General features: G+C 41.5%; 1 protein-coding gene across 1 annotated transcript in view; it reads right to left on the reverse strand.

The window, feature by feature from the left end:
* Positions 1-14,873, reverse strand: part of LOC311105025 (immunoglobulin superfamily member 10-like) — a gene marked incomplete at its 5' end in the record, with an annotated part of 31,720 nt that extends 16,847 nt beyond the window's left edge. The window contains one exon of the mRNA XM_084147005.1: positions 14,060-14,873. Within this exon, the coding sequence (XP_084003131.1) occupies positions 14,060-14,873 (814 nt within the window). The remainder of the gene's footprint in view (positions 1-14,059) is intronic.
* Positions 14,874-21,954: the final 7,081 nt, after the last annotated feature.

The following is a 21,954-nucleotide window of genomic DNA, read 5'->3' on the forward strand; positions in this document are numbered from 1 at the left end:
TCCTCTCTCTCTCCAATTTAAGGGCTTTATTGGTATGGGAAACGAATGTTAACATTGCCAAAGCAAGTGAATTAGATAGTAAACAAAAGTGAAATAAACAATTAATATTAACAGTAAACACTGAGAAGTTCCAAAAGAATAAATACATTTCAAATGTCATATTATGCATATATACACTATACAGTGTTGTAACAATGTGCAAATAGTTAAAGTACTAATGGGAAAATAAATAAACATAAATATGGGTTGTATTTACAATTGTGTTTGTTCTTCACTGGTTGCTCTTTTCTTGAGGCAACAGGTTCTTGATGGCACACTGTGGTATTTCACCCAGTAGATAAGGGAGTTTATCAAAATTGGGTTTGTTTTCGAATTCTTTGTGGATCTCTGTAATCTGAGGGAAATATGTGTCTCTAATATGGTCATACATTTGGCAGGAGGTTAGGAAGTACAGCTCAGTTTCCACCTCATTTTGTGGGCAGTGTGCAAATAGCCTGTCTTCTCTTGAGAGCCAAGTCTGCCTACGGCGGCCTTTCTCAATAGCAAGGCTATGCTCACTGAGTCTGTACATAGTCAATGTTTTCCTTATGTTTGGGTCAGTCACAGTGGTCACATATTCTGCCACTGTGTACTCTCTGTTTAGGGCCAAATAGCATTCTAGTTTGCTCTGTTTTTTTATTAATTCTTTCCAATGTGTCAAGTAATTCTCTTTTTGTTTTCTCATGATTTGGTTGGGTCTAATTGTGTTGTTGTTCTGTGGGGTCTGTTTGTGTTTGTGAACTGAGCCCCAGGACCAGCTTACTTAGGGGACTCTTCTCCAAGTTCATCTCTCTGTAGGTGATGGCTTTGTTATGGAAGGTTTGGGAATCGCTTCCTTTTAAGTGGTTGTAGAATTTAACTGCTCTTTTCTGGATTTTGATCATTAGCGGGTATCGGCCTAATTCTGCTCTGCATGCATTATTTGATGTTTTTCGTTGTACACTGAGGATATTTTTGCAGAATTCTGCATGCAGAGTCTCAATTTGGTGTTTGTCCCATTTTGTGAATTCTTGGTTGGTGAGCGGACCCCAGACCTCACAACCATGAAGGGCAATGGGTTCTATAACTGATTTAAATATTTTTAGCCAGATCCTAATTGGTATGTCAAATCTTATGTTCATTTTGATGGCATAGAAGGCCCTTCTTGCCTTGTCTCTCAGATCGTTCACAGCTTTGTGGAAGTTACCTGTGCCGCTGATGTTTAGGCCGAGGTATGTATAGTTTTTTGTGTGCTCTAGGGCAACAGTGTCTAGATGTCAGGGCAACTGGACCTTTTTTGGAACACCATTATTTTTGTCTTACTGAGATTTACTGTCAGGGCCCAGGTCTGACAGAAGCTGTGCAGAAGAACTTGGTGATGCTTTAGGCCCTCCTTGGTTGGTGACAGAAGCACCAGATCATCAGCAAACAGTAGACATTTGACTTCAGATTCTAGTAGGGTAGACTGTTCTAGTGCCCTCGCCAATTCGTTGATATATACAGTGGGGAAAAAAAAGTATTTAGTCAGCCACCAATTGTGCAAGTTCTCCCACTTAAAAAGATGAGAGAGGCCTGTAATTTTCTTCATAGGTACACATCAACTATGGCAGACAAATTGAGGAGAAAAAAAATCCAGAAAATCACATTGTAGGATTTTTAATGAATTTATTTGCAAATTATGGTGGAAAATAAGTATTTGGTCACCTACAAACAAGCAAGATTTCTGGCTCTCACAGACCTGTAACTTCTTCTTTAAGAGGCTCCTTTGTCCTCCACTCGTTACCTGTATTAATGGCACCTGTTTGAACTTGTTATCAATATAAAAGACACCTGTCCACAACCTCAAACAGTCACACTCCAAACTCCACTATGGCCAAGACCAAAGAGCTGTCAAAGGACACCAGAAACAAAATTGTAGACCTGCACCAGGCTGGGAAGACTGAATCTGCAATAGGTAAGCAGCTTGGTTTGAAGAAATCAACTGTGGGAGCAATTATTAGGAAATGGAAGACATACAAGACCACTGATAATCTCCCTCGATCTGGGGCTCCACGCAAGATCTCACCCCGTGGGGTCAAAATGATCACAAGAACGGTGAGCAAAAATCCCAGAACCACACGGGGGGACCTAGTGAATGACCTGCAGAGAGCTGGGACCAAAGTAACAAAGCCTACCATCAGTAACACACTACGCCACCAGGGACTCAAATCCTGCAGCGCCAGACGTGTCCCCCTGCTTAAGCCAGTACATGTCCAGGCCCGTCTGAAATTTGCTAGAGTGCATTTGGATGATCCAGAAGAGGATTGGGAGAATGTCATATGGTCAGATGAAACCAAAATTGAACTTTTTGGTAAAAAGTCAACTCGTCGTGTTTGGAGGACAAAGAATGCTGAGTTGCATCCAACGAACACCATACCTACTGTGAAACATGGGCGTGGAAACATCATGCTTTGGGGCTGTTTTTCTGCAAAGGGACCAGGACGACTGATCCGTGTAAAGGAAAGAATGAATTGGGCCATGTATCGTGAGATTTTGAGTGAAAACCTCCTTCCATCAGCAAGGGCATTGAAGATTAAATGTGGCTGGGTCTTTCAGCATGACAATGATCCCAAACACACCGCCCGAGCAACGAAGGAGTGGCTTCGTAAGAAGCATTTCAAGGTCCTGGAGTGTCCTAGCCAGTCTCCAGATCTCAACCCATAGAAAATCTTTGGAGGGAGTTGAAAGTCCGTGTTGCCCAGCGACAGCCCCAAAACATCATTGCTCTAGAGGAGATCTGCATGGAGGAATGGGCCAAATACCAGCAACAGTGTGTGAAAACCTTGTGAAGACTTACAGAAAACGTTTGACCTGTGTCATTGCCAACAAAGGGTATATAACAAAGTATTGAGAAACTTTTGTTATTGACCAAATACTTATTTTCCACCATAATTTGCAAATAAATTCATAAAAAATCCTACAATGTGATTTTCTGGATTTTTTTTCCTCATTTTGTCTGTCATAGTTGACATGTACCTATGATGAAAATTACAGGCCTCTCTCATCTTTGTAAGTGGGAGAACTTGCACAATTGGTGGCTGACTAAATACTTTTTTTCCCCACTGTATGTTGAAGAGGGTGGGGCTTAAACTGCATCCCAGTCTCACCCCACAGCCCTGTGGAAAAAAATGTGTGTGTTTTTTGGCAATTTTAACCACACACTTGTTGTTTGTGTACATGGATCTTATAATGTTGTATGTTTTTCCCCCAACCCCACTTTCCATCAATTTGTATAGCAGACCCTCATGCCAAATTGAGTCAAAAGCTTTTTTGAAATCAACAAAGCATTAGAAGACTTAGCCTTTGTTTTGTTTTGTCAATTAGGGTGCGCAGGGTGAATACGTGGTCTGTCGTACGGTAATTTGGTAAAAAGCCAATTTGACATTTGCTCTGTACATTGTTTTCACTGAGGAAATGAACTAGTCTGCTGTTAATGATAATGCAGAGGATTTTCCCAAGGTTGCTGTCACGATCGTCATTTGAAGAAACGGGCCAATGCGCAGCGTGGAATGCGAACATCTTTTATTTATATTTCACCACACGAACAAAAACAACAAAACGATACGTGAAGTCCTTGGGTACATACACAAACCAACACGGAACAAGATACCACACCACACAAATGCCAAACGACTACCTAAGTATGGTTCCCAATCAGAGACAACAAGCAACAGCTGATTCACATTGCCTCTGATTGAGAACCACCCCGGCCAACATAGAAACACATCAACTAGATCCTGAACATAGAAACACAAAACATAGACTCTACACACCCTGGCTCAACATAACAGAGTCCCCAGAGCCAGGGCGTGACAGTTGCTGTTGACGCATATCCCACGGTAGTTATTGGGGTCAAATTTGTCTCCACTTTTGTGGATTGGGGTGATCGGTCCTTGGTTTCAAATATTGGGGAAGATGCCAGAGCTAAGGATGATGTTAAAACGTTTAAGTATAGCCAATTGGAATGAGTGGTCTGCATATTTTATCATTTCATTGAGGATACAATCAACACCACAGGCCTTTTTGGGTTGGAGGGTTTGTATTTTGTCCTGTAGTTCATTCAATGCAATTGGTAGTTTTTAATAGTTGATTCTAAGATCAGCATTTGATCATGTATATTTTTTTGCTGTTTGTTCTTTGTTACAGGGCCAAAAAGATTGGAGAAGTGGTTTACCCATACATCTCCGTTTTGGATAGATAGCTCTTTGTGTTGTTGTTTGTTTAGTGTTTTCCAGAGTCTATGGATTCTTCAATTACATTGAGCTGATTTCTGACATGCTGTTCCTTCTTTTTCCGTAATGTATTTCTGTATTGTTTTAGTGATTCACCATAGTGAAGGCATAGGCTCAGGTTTTCTGGGTCTCTATGTTTTTGGTTGGATAGGTTTCTCAATTTCTTTCTTAGGTATTTGCATTCTTCATCAAACCATTTGTCATTGTTGTTACTTTTCTTCTTTTTTCTGTTTGAATTTTTTTTATTTGATAGGGAAGCTGAGAGGTCAAACATATTGTTTAGGTTGTCTACTGCCAAGTTTACACCTTCACTATTACAGTGGAACGCTTTGTCCAGAAAGTTGTCTAAAAGGGATTACATTACTTTCCTTCCATCTATAACATTTCTTAATATTATTCAGTACCTTTGGCTTTGATGCCTCATGATTGAGTATTGCTCTGTTCAAGCAGACTGTGATTTTGCTGTGGTCTGATAGCGGTGTCAGTGAGCTGACTGTGAACGCTCTGAGAGACTCTGGGTTGAGGTCAGTGATAAAGTAGTCTACAGTACTACTGCCAAGAGATGAGCTATAGGTGTACCTACCATAGGAGTCGCCTCATAGCCTACCATTGACTATGTACATACCCAGCGTGCGACAGAGCCGCAGGAGTTGTGACCTGTTTTTGTTGGTTATGTTGTCATAGTTGTGCCTAGGGGGGCATATGGGGGAGGGAATGCTGTCACCTCCAGGTAGGTGTTTGTCCCCCTGTGTGCTGAGGGTGTCAGGTTCTTGTCCAGTTCTGGCATTTAGGTCGCTACAGACTAGTACATGTCCCTGGGTCTGGAAATGATTGATTTCCCCCTCCAGGAGGGAGAAGCTGTCTTCATTAAAGTATGGGGATTCTAGTGTGGGGATATAGGTAGCACACAGGAGGACATTTCTCTCTGTTGAGATAATTTCCTTTTGAATTTCTAGCCAAATGTAAAATGTTCCTGTTTTGATCTCTCTCTCTCTCTCTCTCTCTCTCTCTCTCTCTCTCTTTCCAAATCCACTATAGCCGCCTGTCTGACTGTGTCTGCCTGTCTGTCTGACTGTCTATCTGACTGTCTAACTGTATCTGCCTGTCTGTCTGACTGTCTATCTGCTTCAGATGTGTACTGGAAATTTCACTATGGGTGTGAAAGGAATCAATATCCTTTTCCTGATTGCTGGGTTGGTAAGTGCTACAGGCCTTGATAGAGTATGTTATGTATACAATGAACAATCACAAGAGACACTCAGAGTCAATAGAGAGCTCTTACATTGACATTCCCCCTACACATATGGAGATGAAACATCTATGCTTGCCCCTAAATACGGAAAGAATGTATCTTTCTTTGTACAGTGGGGGAAAAAAGTATTTAGTCAGCCACCAATTGTGCAAGTTCTCCCACTTAAAAAGATGAGAGAGGCCTGTAATTTTCATCATAGGTACACGTCAACCATGACAGACAAAATGAGATTTTTTTTCTCCAGAAAATCATATTGTAGGATTTTTTATGAATTTATTTGCAAATTATGGTGGAAAATAAGTATTTGGTCACCTACAAAAAAGCAAGATTTCTGGCTCTCACAGACCTGTAACTTCTTCTTTAAGAGGCTCCTCTGTCCTCCACTCGTTACCTGTATTAATGGCACCTGTTTGAACTTGTTATCAGTATAAAAGACACCTGTCCATAACCTCAAACAGTCACACTCCAAACTCCACTATGGCCAAGACCAAAGAGCTGTCAAAGGACACCAGAAACAAAATTGTAGACCTGCACCAGGCTGGGAAGACTGAATCTGCAATAGGTAAGCAGCTTGGTTTGAAGAAATCAACTGTGGGAGCAATTATTAGGAAATGGAAGACATACAAGACCACTGATAATCTCCCTCGATCTGGGGCTCCACGCAAGATCTCACCCCGTGGGGTCAAAATCATCACAAGAACGGTGAGCAAAAATCCCAGAACCACACGGGGGGACCTAGTGAATGACCTGCAGAGAGCTGGGACCAAAGTAACAAAGCCTACCATCAGTAACACACTACACCGCCAGGGACTCAAATCCTGCAGTGCCAGACGTGTCCCCCTGCTTAAACCAGTACATGTCCAGGCCCGTCTGAAGTTTGCTAGAGTGCATTTGGATGATCCAGAAGAGGATTGGGAGAATGTCATATGGTCAGATGAAACCAAAATTGAACTTTTTGGTAAAAAGTCAACTCGTCGTGTTTGGAGGACAAAGAATGCTGAGTTGCATCCAAAGAACACCATACCTACTGTGATGCATGGGGGTGGAAACATCATGCTTTGGGGCTGTTTTTCTGCAAAGGGACCAGGACGACTGATCCGTGTAAAGGAAAGAATGAATGGGGCCATGTATCGTGAGATTTTGAGTGAAAACCTCCTTCCATCAGCAAGGGCATTGAAGATGAAACGTGGCTGGGTCTTTCAGCATGACAATGATCCCAAACACACCGCCCGGGCAACGAAGGAGTGGCTTCGTAAGAAGCATTTCAAGGTCCTGGAGTGGCCTAGCCAGTCTCCAGATCTCAACCCCATAGAAAATCTTTGGAGGGAGTTGAAAGTCTGTGTTGCCCAGCGACAGCCCCAAAACATCACTGCTCTAGAGGAGATCTGCATGGAGGAATGGGCCAAAATACCAGCAACTGTGTGTGAAAACCTTGTGAAGACTTACAGAAAACGTTTGACCTGTGTCATTGCCAACAAAGGGTATATAACAAAGTATTGAGAAACTTTTGTTATTCACCAAATACTTATTTTCCACCATAATTTGCAAATAAATTCATTAAAAATCCTCAAATGTGATTTTCTTGATTTTTTTTCCTCATTTTGTCTGTCATCGTTGACGTGTACCTATGATGAAAATTACAGGCCTCTCTCATCTTTTTAAGTGGGAGAACTTGCACAATTGGTGGCTGACTAAATACTTTTTTTTCCCCACTGTAGCTCTTTGTAACTGTACAGTAAGTAAATGCCCTTCATAATGGTACTGAATTCAGAGATGATGCTGAGTAATTAAGTGGGCAATATCACAAAGACGACGTTATAAAAATACTTAATTCCAGAAACGGTCAGATTTTACATTTGATGGAATATTTCACCGTCACACAGGCCAGCTTTTAAAAAGTAAAGAAACCATAAACCGATTTTTGTAAGCATTTACTTGACATTACATAAAAAAATTAAAAAAAAATCTCAATCTAAGATTAGTGACTAGCCCTCCAGCAATAGCCCTTTACGACAGTCAAATCCTCTATCCAGTTGTGCTAGAAAGATGACAGTGTGTAAAGCAGTGCATTGATTGATCAGTTGTTGGTATTGATTTGTTGTCCTGACTAAATCTAAAGTACTTGGTTGAGCACAAGTAGCCTTAATCAAGTAATTCAACTAATTGGTTTCTGCTGAGATAAATTATATTTCGTTCAGCTTGTAACTCCCTCAATATAGGCTATATGTGAGTTAGTCTCTAAAACCTGACCCTAGGCAACACAGTGAGTAGGGTTTGGTTTCAATGATGGACTCTTTTGGAATAGAGGAACTAAGTCACTGCCTATGTCGATAAGGGGAAGATAAATCAGGGGACTCCCAACACATCACAAGGCAAACGTCACGATTCAAAACCAAAGTTTGCAGGCAAAACCTTTGCAGTGGTTGTAGTTAAGGTAGTTGATGCAAACTAGCCACCTGTGAAATGCACTCATAAAAAATAACTTTTGTGATTTCCATCTTGCTAGATACTATTTAGTATTTTATTCAAAACGGTTAGTGCCTAATCACTGTGTTGCCTAGGGTCGGGTTTTCGAGACTATATGTTAGTCCTAGATAGATCAGTGGCTTGCATGGCATTTCCAATTTCACCCTTGAGACAAAACCGACTGGCATTTCTCCCTGGGGCTGTATTAAACCCAGAGCTCAGAGTATTTATGTGGCTCTCTGTATGCCTGGCTCCATATTCTATCATGGTAAGTAAATGAACATAAAGTAGCGCTGAGCGATAAATGCTTTTTCAGGTTGGTTTGGTTTCACATGATCTTTTTAAACATTAAATGATGACCTTAAAATGATTTTGGAGCTTTTAAATTGAAATTCCAAAGCCAAATATTGAGAACATTCAATTGCCAAAACATTGAAACCATTTAATTGTCTTATTACTTTTTTTTTTTTTTTTGAGAACTCTGTTTATTAAGTTTTACACACACACAGACAAGACAAAGCAATATAAATAATATACTCAACTAGACAAAAATACAAATAATACATATAAAAAAAATAAAAAAAATAACTTTAAAGATACCATACTTTAGACAAGTTAAACACACCAGGCAGAAGGCTACAAAAGGTTAAAGGGCAATCTATAGTATAGGGACAGAGCAAACACCTCACCATTGTTCCTGTAAACAGTTAAGGGATGGGGTGGAGAAATGCAACCACTCACAGACAGTCAAGGCCACAGACCAATCATCCACTGGACCAAAAATAAAAAGTTACAATGCTTTAAAATAAAAAATGAATATTGATAATTTTATGTAGGCGTGAACAGAATTAAAAAAATAAAAATAACTGGGAAAAACAAGCTCACACCTTAGTCTCTGCCCGGGCGAGATGAACAAGGCATCCGCAGGTCACAATCAATAAGCACATCAACCTTAATGCCCCCCACCCCCACCCCAGAAAAAAAACACAGAGAAATGCTCATCCAACCCCTAAGTCACAGGGGGGTCAAATACAGACTTATTTTGGTTTTAATAGGAATGCTATCAGAGGATGGACTGTTTAAAGTAAGACCGGAATGGAGCCCAAGCCTCATTAAACAGTTTGGGGTTCCCACGTGAATTGAATTTAATTTTTTCTAGTTTCAGAGAGCACAACACGTCTCTCACCCAATATTTATAAGATGGGGGAGCTGCCATCTTCCAGTTCTGTAGTATTAGCCGTCTAGCTAAAAGAGTTGTATAAGCAACAGTGTCCGACTGGATTCTTGACAGGGGGGTGCTTATGGGCAGTACTCCAAAAAGGGCTGTAAGGGGAGAGGGATCTATAACAGTGTTATATATATCAGAGAAACATTTAAATATTAATTCCCAGAAACCTGACAGTTTATGACAGCCCCAGAACATATGCAACAGTGTGGCCGGTTCAATTTTACATCTGACACAGGTAGGATCAAAATCAGAGAATATTCTTCCAAGTCTGGCCCCAGACCAGTGGATACGGTGAACCACCTTGAATTGAATGAGGCTGTGTCTAGTGCTAAAAGAGGACGAATGCACCCTGCGCAGCACAGATTCCCAGGTGTCTTCCCCAAGTTCCTCCCCCAAATCCTTTTCCCATCGAGTCTTTAAAGGCACCAAAGAAGGGTTCTGTAAGTCATGAATGATTGTATATACATCTGAAATTGCGCCCCTAGGAAGCTTGTTCAGCTCCAGGATGCTCTCTATAGCTGTATTCACAGGCCTATGGGGAAATTCAGGTGTGTTAGCTCTGACAAAGTTCCTAGTCTGGAGATAGCGGAAAAAGTGGGATTGGGGGAGGTTGAACCTTTCCTGTAGCTGAGCAAAAGAGGCAAATGTATCATCAAAGAATAATTGGGCTAGTGAGGAGAGGCCTAGTGAGTGCCAGATGTCAAAAGCCCCATCATTCAAAGATGGAGGAAATAAAATGTTCTGATTGATTGGGCCTGATAGAGAAAAGCCTCGGAGGCCAAAGGCTAAGCGGAACTGATTCCAAATTTTAAGAGACTGCTTTACAATTGGGTTGACACACCTTTTGCCTAGGGACACTGGGAGAGACGAGCACAACACAGAAGAAAGTGCAGCAGGTTTACACGATTCAGACTCCATCTGGACCCAGATTGGTCTAGGGCCAGTAGGATCAGTCTGCAGCCAGTACAGAAGGGCTCTGAAATTTGCAGCCCAATAGTATGTCTGAAAATTTGGTAGAGCTAAACCCCCCAATGACTTAGGCTTCTGTAAATGTTTTCTACCAATCCGTGGTACCTTGCCATCCCAAATAAAATGCATGAATGTTTGATCCAGTGAAATAAAAAAAGATTTTGGAATAAAAATGGGTAGACATTGAAATAAATATAGAAATTTGGGCAACACACTCATTTTAATGACATTAATCCTTCCGATAAGAGAAAGAGGTAGCGCATTCCAAAAAGCAAAAGATTGTTTCAAACTGTCTGCTAGAGCAACCAAGTTTTCCTGAAACAGATTTGAATATTTCCTTGTCACTTTAACTCCCAAGTAGGTGAATTGATCCCGGACAATCCTAAACTGAGAGCTTGTAAAAGAGCACTTTAAAGCAGCCTTGTTTACAGGAAAAAGCTCACTCTTGCCTAGATTCAGCTTGTACCCTGAGATTGATCCAAACCTTTTAAGAACAGATAAGGCGCGTGGCAATGAGGTATCAGGGTTAGAGATAAACAAAAGGAGGTCATCCGCATATAGCGAGACTTTCTGCTCTGAGCCCGTCCGGATTATTCCTTGAATGGCATCATTAGAGCGTAATGCAATGGCGAGAGGTTCGATTGCCAAAGCAAACAACAAGGGGGAGAGTGGACAGCCCTGTCTGGATCCGCGGTGCAAGGGAAAATAGTCAGAGGACAAGTTGTTAGTCCGTACCGAAGCCATGGGGGAAAAATAAAGAATCTTTATCCACGCAATGAATTTGGGGCCAAAGCCAAATCTATAAAGGGTGGCTGTTAGGTAATCCCACTCAACGCGGTCAAACGCTTTTTCTGCATCAAGTGAGACCACCACCTCTGGGTCCTCCGACGCAGGGGAGTACAGTATATTCATAAGGCGCCTAATATTGAAAAACAAATGCCTATTTCTCACAAAGCCAGTCTGGTCAGAGTGTATTACTTGATGCAGCGAGCCTTCCATACGGATGGCTAAAAGCTTGGCTAGGATTTTGTAATCACAGTTTAAAAGCGAGATTGGGCGAAAGGATCCACATTCCAGAGGGTCTTTGTTTTTCTTTAATAGTAATGAAATTGAAGCTTGATAAAGACTAGGCGGTAGCTTTGAGGTACCAAGGCACTCTGCAAATAGTCGAGACAAGAATGGGCAAAGCAGACCAGAAAACGTCCTGTAAAATTCGGTTGGAAAACCATCCGGACCCGGTGATTTACCTCTTTTCATTGCGGACACTGCTGTTGCAATCTCCTCAGGTGTAAATTCTTCTTCTAGATAGTCATGGGTGTCTGTATCAATTGAAGGCATATTCAGGCCATTAAAGAAGGAATCAATCAGCAAAGGGTCTTGAGGGGATTCAGAGGTGTATAGCGCAGAATAAAATTGTTTGAATTGATCATTGATCTCTTTATGTATAACTGTGGTGGCACCAGACGGGGTCCTTATTTGTGGGATTAAACGTGAGGCCTCAGATTTACGGATCTGATGTGCAAGGAGTTTACTGGCCTTGTCGCCTTGTTCATACACTCTGTACCGAGCTCGCAAGAGTAGCTGTTCAGCTTGCCTGGTAGAAAGCTCATCAAATTCAGATTGGAGTAGTTGGCGCTCTTTATGCAGATCAGAGGAAGGAACCGTGGCATACTTCTCATCCAATGTGGCTATGGATTCGCTCAGGTCCCGAAGTCGCTGAGAGCGAACTCTGTTTTGGTTGGCTGTATAAGAAATAATTTGGCCACGTAGGTATGCTTTGAGAGACTCCCATATGGTAGAGCAGGACATACCTGGTGTTGAATTAGTTTCTAGGAATAAGGTGATTTCAGAAGAAATGAAATTGACAAACTCCTTATCTGAGAGTAAAATGGGGTTAAGACGCCATTGATAACACATAGGAGGTCGCTGGGGAAACTCTAGTTCAAGCACTAATGGTGAATGGTCCGAAATAACAATACTCTTGTAAGTACACTGCCGAAGGTTAGGCAAAAGTTTTTTGTCCAAAAAGAAGTAATCAATCCGGGAGTATGTTTGATGAACATGAGAATAAAAGGAATACTGTCTATCTGTAGGATGTAGGAAACGCCAGGCCTCAAACATGGCATATTTCTGAAGAAAGGCTTGAATAAGTAGGGCACATTTAGATGGGCCTGTAGTTGTTCGTGAGGACTTGTCAAGAACTGGGGACATTTTGCAGTTGAAATCCCCCCCTAAAATCAATAAATGAGAATCTAAATTGGGTATAGCAGACAAAAAGGAAGAAATGAAACTTGTGTCATCCCAATTGGGAGCATAAACACTAGCCAAAACAAGAGGGGTAGAAAACAGTTTACCGGTTACTATGACGTATCGTCCCTTAGGATCAGCGATAACCTCAGAAGCTACAAAGGGAGTGACTTTATCAACCAAAATGGCAGCCCCTCTTGATTTACTATGAAAGTTAGAGTGGAACACTTGACCAACCCAGTCCCTACGCATCCTAAAGTGCTCACCAGTCCTCAAGTGAGTCTCTTGTAGAAATGCAACATTTGCATTCAAACCCTTTAAGTGTGTCAACACCCTCTTACGTTTCACTGGGTTATTAACCCCTTTGGTGTTCCACGAAATGTATTTGATCGCATTGTTTCGGCCCCTCTGGGCATTCCCGTTATACAACCCCGTCATTAGAGCATAGAATGGAAAAGCAATGAGCGCCCAGAAACCCCAGAATAACTTGTCTCAGAGTAATAATTTACGGTGGTAGATGTTGAGAAAAAGTACCGAAAAAAAAACAAAAAAGACAGAATGACAACATTAGAACTGAACAATTCAACCCCTCCCCCCACCCCCTCCCCCCATCCCAGACAGTACCTCCCCAAACGAGGTACAAGCCTAAATAGAGCATGTTCTCTTCGCACAGTATGTCTGTGAGAGTGCGGTCTTAAACCTAAACCCACAGTCCCGCTCTTTAAAGTCGTGTTTTGTTAGTGGATCAAACAGCAAAAAGAGATAATCATTTTTTAAATAAAAGAAATTAAGGTGAATCCCTTGTGCAGACGAAATTACAAAAGCACCACTTGTAGATGTATATAATTATATTCCCAGTCTTATAACAGGCATTTGAGAGAGAAAATAAAGAAAATAAATAGAATGTGTAACGGCTCTCAGCCGAAAACCTAATTTGAAGTAAGGAAATCGTAGTAAGACAATCAAAAATGATAATAATTATTATTATTATAATAGTTGTCTAGTTGAATGCTGAGACAGCTTACAACCAAGACCAAAAAACTACGTGTGCGCAACGTTTAACGCTTGCTGGGCATAAATGACGCTCTGAGCCTTAAAATTTAAGTGAAGACCCCAAAAAAACGTGTCGCCTCGGGAAGCATTTACTGTTTACTGGGTCAATGCAAACGGATGCAGTAAGCAAATAACCAAGAATATTTTGAGTCACTGAGACACTATGTAAACAAACTGAATAGGTGAGCAAGACAGCCTAGAAAACACAGGAGTATAGTAAAACCGCATTACAATGAGATTAAAATGACTGAATGCTTGTAAGGCAAGCACACTAGATGATCAAAACATTAGATCACATCAAATAAGCCTGAATGGGTACGCCAACCCCCCAACTATACAAAATTAGCATGTTGTAGCTAAACATAGTTGTACCACAGGTGGGTTACTTACTATCCACAGTTCGCTAGCAACAGTTGCTGAACTATGAGCAAGTTCAAGACTTCTTGATGTGACGTTGAATGTGAGAGAGAGCCTCATCCGGAGATTCAAATGTGTAGTCTTTACCATCATGAGATAGCCATAAACGGGCCGGGAATCGCAGTCCGTACTTCACACCTGGATGGTCCCGAAGTAGTCGTTTGGCCTGTCCGAAAGCTGCGCGCTGCCTGGAAACAGTGGGGGAGTAGTCCTGGTAGATGGAGAAGCTCTGTCCTTGAAAGCTCAGAGTGGTATTGCGGGCTCGTCGGAGAATCTCCATCTTCTCATGGAAAAAGTGCACTCGAAGAATTATGTCACGGGGCCTCTCCCCATCCCGGGGCTTTGGGCGCAGCGACCGGTGGGCACGATCAATCAGGGGCTTTTCATCCAAGGCTAGAACATCCTTCAGCAGCCCAGAAACGAAATCCGTGGCGCGAGGCATTTCCGCTGACTCTGGGACTGATACAAGTCTCAGGTTATTGCGGCGAGAGAATCCCTCCAAACTTACACAGCTCTCCTTCACCTTTTTCAAGTCCGCAGCTAGGCGTTTCACGTCAGCCTCCAGGGATGTAGTTAAGTCGGAGACATTTGTAGCGAAGATCTCCAGTGCTGCAATCGTTGTAGTGTGCGACTCCATTGTTGTTTTGAGTGATGCGATTGCCGGCACCGTCTCGTTCCGCAGGATGGTTAGATCTGCTTTTAAAGTATCAGAAACCTCCTTTATTCGGGCCTCAATCGTAGCAACCACCTCCGTTTTCATTTCAACTATCTCAGAGCGTAGTAGTTTGATGGCCTCGAGAATGTTCACTTCAGCGCCGCCAGGCCAAGTCGCCCCCCCGGGTAGAGTATCAGTCCCCGGGTCGTCAGGCTCAGGGGAGGGCGGTGATGAGAGTGTGTCTTGTAGGCCGGGTTTTCTCAAAGTCATGCTTTTGGCCTTATGTTTCGTCGACATGCTGATATTTGGAAGTAAAGTAGTCTTGGTTTTTACGGGAAGGGATCACCAAAATAATATATGAAAATAAATACGGTTTTGCTGCAAAATTCACATAAACTTTAAAAATACCACGGGAGCAAACGGAAAACACGTCAGTCGCACATGGCGTCCCTCCAATCCCTTATTACTTGTTTTTTATTTGATGAGTTTCTATTATTTCATTCCTTAGTCATCATCTCATTTCTGCTCAGGCAGTAGCAGGCTAGCAGCCAGACAAACAACCATCTAATGTTATCTCTGTGTTCCCCAACGAGTCATCCTATTTAGCTAGGCTAGAAGCTAGCAAGCTGGCTAGCTAGTAGCTGCCTATGCTGCAAAGCTATCTGTTGAAATCACTATTTTAGTAGTTTTGAGTAGATAGGGCATACTTTCAAGACTGCTAATTAGATCGTTCCATGAAATGAGGTACTTTTGCGTTCCTTTGATATTTTAAGTAGAATTTGTGCACTAATATTGCATTTTAAAAGCCTATTATGTTAAATGAGTCCCCTTTAATATAGACCACATGGAGAATTCAATAAATCTGTTTTTTGATATGAATAAAGGCTTGCTAAATTGCGAAAATTCAGCATTTTGTCATGTCCCTCCTTCAACCCTGTGTCACTTCTAGGAAGATTTTAACCCACTTGATCCCAACATTTCTCCAAGTTTCACCATCATTTTAAAGCCCTAGTGTTTTTGTTGCTTTGACAGTCATTTCTGAAGATTTTTATTTATTTCATGTGATTTATTTATGTCTGTCCCTTCCACGTCCCTCCCATTCTACTGATCACAAGGGGATTTATGTCTGATTTAAGAAAAAAATTGTCAACACTGTTATGGTCAACCCTGTTACTTTATTTGCCACTTAATAGGCACTTATTTTTATTTAATCTTGAGATGGGAAAACGTGTTTTTATGAAGTTGAACATGTGCTCTTTATGACAGAATGTAAAAATGTGGTGAAATAATTTACATTTTTTAAAATACTTCTCAAAAGGCACCGAATTGGTGGAACGACCCAATTACCAAGTACTACAGCTATCAGTCACGAACTGTCTCTGTCCCTATTGTCAGTGTTGTTTACGTTACTCTCTCATAAAAAAGTGACGTTTTCATCGAACATTACAGAAGCAGGGTACAATCTTTCTGCATTGAAAGCAGTTCAGCCAAGCCTGATTCAAGCAATAATGACACACACAGTTTCCACCGGCACAATGGATTATGGGCATTGTGGTTAATTACCATGTTTTCTGTGCTGAACTAGGTTAAAAAAAAATTCTGTAGAAAACTACAACTTCCTGTAGCGTCTCACAGTTCGTTCTTGATCTGATTTATCTCGTGCTTGTTTTGATTTCTCTTTAGGAAAAAAAACGAACTAAATGGAATTCAACTAATTTAACCGATGTCGGTCAGTTAGTTGTTTAATAATTGAAACCCTCCCTGAAATTTCGGTTAATCGCTCAGCACTAACATAAAGCCAGTGTGGGCCCTCTGTGAAGGGGAAAGTGTGGCTGGATGGTGTCCATTACACTGAAAGCCTATCTCCCCTGATTCACAGTACCTCTAATGATATTTTCGTAATAATGTTTACATATCTTGCATTACCGATCTCATATGTATATACCGTATTCTATACTATCTTCTGCATCTTAGCCTATGCCGCTCAGACAATGACATTGCTCATCCATATATTTATATATTCTTATTCCATTCCTTTACTTAGATTTGTATGTATTAGATATTTGTTGTGGAACTGTTAGATATTACTTGCTAGATATTACTGCACTGTCGGAACTAGAAGCACAAGCATTTAGCTACACTCGCAATTACATCTGCTAACCATGTGTATGTGACCAATACATTTGATTTGATTTAATTTTTATTTATTTAAACCTGAGCCATTTTGAAAATGGGCAGAGACAAAATAAATCCCTGTTGTATCACACAGAGAGAGGCCAGCTAGGATACCAGCTGCTTGCACTTCATTATCCCACTGTACCACTGTATCCGGCTAGCTGGGGTGAGGGAGTTTCACCATCTCTTAGCAATAAGGCAAGCGGGTTAATGACTGCAATTACAAAGGTTATATTTCCTTGTCGCTCTAGAGAGCGGGATTGATCTGAGCTGGCCCAATGTCAGGTGCTGTCAGTAGGGGCTGGGTTTTTCACCGACAGCTGGACAATGAGAGTTGACCCTGACTCTCATATTTAAACAAACAGTGTTTTTCTCTTTTCTCTTTCTGTCTCCCTGGTTGTTTGCAGAATGACAGTCTATAGTAATGATGCTGTGTAAGGACTGGGACCTGAGGGTCACCTTGGTGACATATTGTTATTGAGTGGCTGATAGGATAGAAAGGATTTCTACTCTTTTTTTGTCTCATGAAAATCTCAGAGTGCCTTGAGCACTTAGAAAAGGATACACTTGCACAGAAAACATGTTTTGAGGCTTCACGACAAACAATCATATATACAGTGTATTCAGACCCCTTTGCTTTTTCCACATTTTGTTACGTTACAGCCTTATTCTAAAATTGATTAAATAGTTTTTTTTGCCCTCATCAATTTACACACAACACCCCATCATGACAAAGTGAAAAATAACATAAGTATTCAGACCCTTTGCTATGAGACTCGAAATGTATCTCATGTGCATCCTGTTTCCATTGATCATCCTTGAGATGTTTCTACAACTTGAATGGAGTCCACCTGTGGTAAATTCTATTGATTGGGCATGATTTTGAAAGGCCCACACCTGTCTTTATAAGGTCCCACAGTTGACAATGCATGTCAAAGCAAAACCAAGCCATGAGGTCGAAGGAATTGTCCGTAGAGCTCCGAGACAGGATTGTGTCGAGGCACAGTCTGGGGAAGGGTACCAACAAATGTCTGCAGCATTGAAGGTCCCCAAGAACACAGTGGCCTCCATCATTCTTAAATGGAAGAAGTTTGGAACAACCAAGACTCTTCCTAGAGCTGGCCGCCCGGCCAAACTGAGGAATTGGGGGGAGAAGGGCCTTGGTCAGGGAGGTGACCAAGAACCTGATGGTCACTCTGACAGAGCTCTAGAGTTCCTCTGTGGATATGGGAGAACCTTGTCCAGAAGGACAACCATCTCTGCAGCACACCACCAATCAGGCCTTTATGGTAGAGTGGCCACATGGAAGCCACTCCTCAGTAAAAGGCACATGACAGCCCACATGGAGTTTGCCAAAAGGCACCTAAAGACTCTCTGACTATGAGGAACAAGATTCTCTGGTCTGATGAAACCAAGATTGAACTCTTTGGCCTGAATGCCAAGCGTCACGTCTGGAGGAAAACTGGCCCCATCCTTACGGGGAAGCATGGAGGTGGCAGCATCATGCGGTGGGGATGTTTTTCAGCGGCAGGGATTGGGAGACTAGTCAGGATCGAGGGAAAGATGAATGGAGCAAAGTACAGAGAGATCCTTGATGAAAACCTTCTCCAGAGCGCTCAGGACCTCACACTGGGGCGAAGGTTCACCTTCCAACAGGACAACGATCCTAAGCACACAGCCAAGACAATGCAGGAGTGGCTTTGGGACAAGTCTCTGAATATCCTTGAGTGGCTCGGCCAGAGCCCGGACATGAACCCAATCGAACATCTCTGGAGAGACCTGAAAATAGTTGTGCAGCGACGCTCGCCATTTAACCTGACAGAGCTTGAGAGAAGAATAGGAGAAACTCCCCAAATACAGGCGTGTCAAGCTTGTAGCGTCATGCCCAATAAGAGTCAAGGCTGTATTTTGCTGCCAAAGGTGCTTCAACAAAGTACTGAGTAAAGGGTCTGAATACTTATGCAAATGTGATATTTCAAAATGTGTATAAGTTCAAAAAACCTGTTTTTGCTTTGTCATTATGTGGTATTGTGTGTAGATTGATGAATGCACTGTAGCATACTTGAAATATGTTTAGTCTTCGATAAAAAAAATTAAGTGTTCATGGTATTTCTATATGCAGGTATGATAAGATCATACCATTTTGACTGGAAAAAGCTATAGATCATTGCAGAAACAGATCAATGTGATGTTTTAAATGGTTGGGGCTGGTATTAGACTTGGATTATGTTGTATTAAATTCCAGACGGGAACGCCAGCAGTTCTTTTTTACAGGCAGTAGCTATGCTAAACCGTCCAGTGAGTCACCTTGCCCTGTGGATAGAGGTGGACTATACTAGAAAATCAGTGTAGGCCAAATCCTAACCAGAGACGAGATGTGGAAGTACAACTTTAATACAAGTCTCAATGAAATCCGCAAGAGATTTTTATATTAAGTTAAGATTTGGTCAGATTTGGTCAGATTTGGCCCCAAGTGTCCTAAGTGCCCTTCAAGTTAAATATCCTCTAAATAGCTCTTGCTATGTGTAAAAAGGGAGAGTTCTTTTAAAAGAAAACTGGTAACATTTTAAACAGGCGAGACCAAGGTTTGGAATACTGTGGCTCAGGGTTGAACATGCATTGTATACTGTATATTAACTGTTTTCTTGATTATATGATTATATGCTTCTTTGACAAGTCCTCACCCAATGACAGTGTGTCAACCTATATTATAAAATGGCTAAGGTCCCCATGTTCCCTTATTCCGTCATCTGTATTCAGTGCACCTTTCTGCGCTCAGGATATTACATAGCTACAGGTAACTGCCAAAATAAAGGAAACACTTGAGTAAATGAGGGATACAAAGTATATTGAAAGCAGGTGCTTCCACACAGGTGTGGTTCCTGAGTTAATTAAGCAATTAACATCACATCATGCTTAGGGTGATGTATACAAATGCTGGGCAGGCCATTATTTTGGCTACCTTATGCCCCCATCCACAGGCCATGAGGGGTCACATAATGGTTTGATGAGCATGAAAATGATGTAAACCATATGCCATGGCCATCTGTCACCAGATCTCAACCCAACTGAACACTTATGGGAGATTCTGGAATGGCGCCTGAGACAGTGTTTTCAACTACCATCAACAAAACACCAAATTACGGAATTTCTCATGGAAGAATGGTGTCGTAACTCTCCAATAGAGTTCCAGACACTTGTAGAATATTTGCCAAGGTGCCTTGAAGCTGTTCTGGCCCGCGGTGGCCCAACGCCCTATTAAGATACTTTATGTTGGTGTTTCCTTTATTTTGGCAGTTACATGTACGTCGTGCTATACAATTGTCAGGGACACATTTCAGGCAAAGGCCAGCTTTTCATGCATTAGTAGAAGTTGTGTGTGTCAGGAGTTTAAAACAGCCATAGACACATCAGTCTTGTTGCCCTGCCACTCACCTACAGTCTTCTGAGGCAGGTTGTCAATCAGTTTGAGGCTGAGGAACCATACATCAGTATGTCTGCTTAAATTAAACTCAGCCCCCATGATGATTACTATCTCAGCTGCTGACAATATTTAATGTTTCTCACGTGGCTCAATTAGCAACAGAAGAGGTGACAATGTCAGAAATGTTGTTCTTCACAGCTGTTAAGTGGAGCTCTTGTTGACCTGGAGTGATGCTACGATCTGGAGAACATGTACTTTGCGAGACACCCGGGGGAAGGCTCATCTAATTAACGCAGCATCTGCTTTCAATGGCCGCAGACTTCAACCTCTCAGATAGCATGCTGCGTGCTCTGGCTGTGCTGAGAGGAGGAACACTGAGGTTACAGGGGAGAAAGGATTCAGCTGTAATCTTCTCTGTCCACGTCATCACTGATCCTATTCACCTCCAACCTAACTATGTCATCAATGTGAAAGGTTATGACAAACACTAGCTGTAGATCACATTAGTGACCTTAATTCATCAATCAAGTACAAGAGTTCTCCACGGAGGGCTGAGTGTCTGCGCGTTTTCACTCCTCCCTTGTACTTGATTGATGAATTAAGGTCACTAATTAGTAAGGAACTCCCCACACCTGGTTGTCTAGATCTTAATTGAAAGGAAAAAACAAAACACCCGATACTCTCCACGGAATGAGTTTGACACCCCTGATGTAGAAATTGCTAAACAGAGTGTTGCTCTGCTCTACCCTCTCCATCCATTCAGCAGATATTAGTTTTAGATGACATATGAGGTGAGCTGTAATGGACCTTCTATCTAAGCATACCTCACACCTTGTCATGCACTGCGTTCTTATCGCTCCGACATTCTGCCTCAGGATGCCAGAGGACAAGGGCCGGTGTTAAGACGGTGGTTTCAGTTTCAATTTCACCTCTCCAATCAATTTCACAAATAAATATGGCAGAGTTCTCGGCGGAAAGTGTTTGAAAACAAATCTTGGGTTGAACAGAGCCTGTGGCCTAAACAGCAGCTGTACGCTTCAAAAAGCAATTTAAGAATCCACCAAATATATTTGAAATAAACAAATTTACAGCCACATCCTGAAGGTTCATGATTGATATTTGTTTGTGGTGCTTTGGGCCAATGATAGTGTGATATTCCTAATTATTTGACATTAGTAATCAAAACAGACCTTTCATCGCAAGACGCTCAACAAAGAGGCAGAGACTTGAATGGGAATCTTTTTTTGACACTCCAAGGGTACATTTTATTCAGAACTTTATTATTTCTTGGAATGCCAGTTATTTAATGTAAAATGGTGAGCACCTCAGACCTCAGACCGCAGCACCACAATGAATCATGCCCTCTCGTGTACTGTGGCTTTATTAAAGGTTGAATGAAAGTGACATCGTGATATTTGTTCTTTATTATAGCTGCTCGTGTCACAAAATAAATGTCTTCAATTTGCTCACTAAATTGAAAATATTATTTTTTCCAATATAATTGAATGCATGTATCTTAGAATCATGTGCAGCATAGCATACACAAAATACAATATAGTTTTAAGCCTTAAAATAGGAGTACCATAATACTACTAAATCAATATATTGGTCTGTGGTAACATTAATTATGAGCAACATTTCACAAAAATGGTATCAGTGAATATTTTGGTAAACAGCAATAATTTAGAGTGTGTTGTATATTCTAGAGAATATGGCAGATTGATGCACCCGGTTTCATCAATCTTGTAATACTTAAAATGAAATATGAAATTAGAAAAC

Source organism: Coregonus lavaretus (genome assembly GCF_964263955.1).
Source record: "Coregonus lavaretus genome assembly, chromosome: 29".
In the NCBI taxonomy this organism is placed as follows: domain Eukaryota; kingdom Metazoa; phylum Chordata; class Actinopteri; order Salmoniformes; family Salmonidae; genus Coregonus; species Coregonus lavaretus.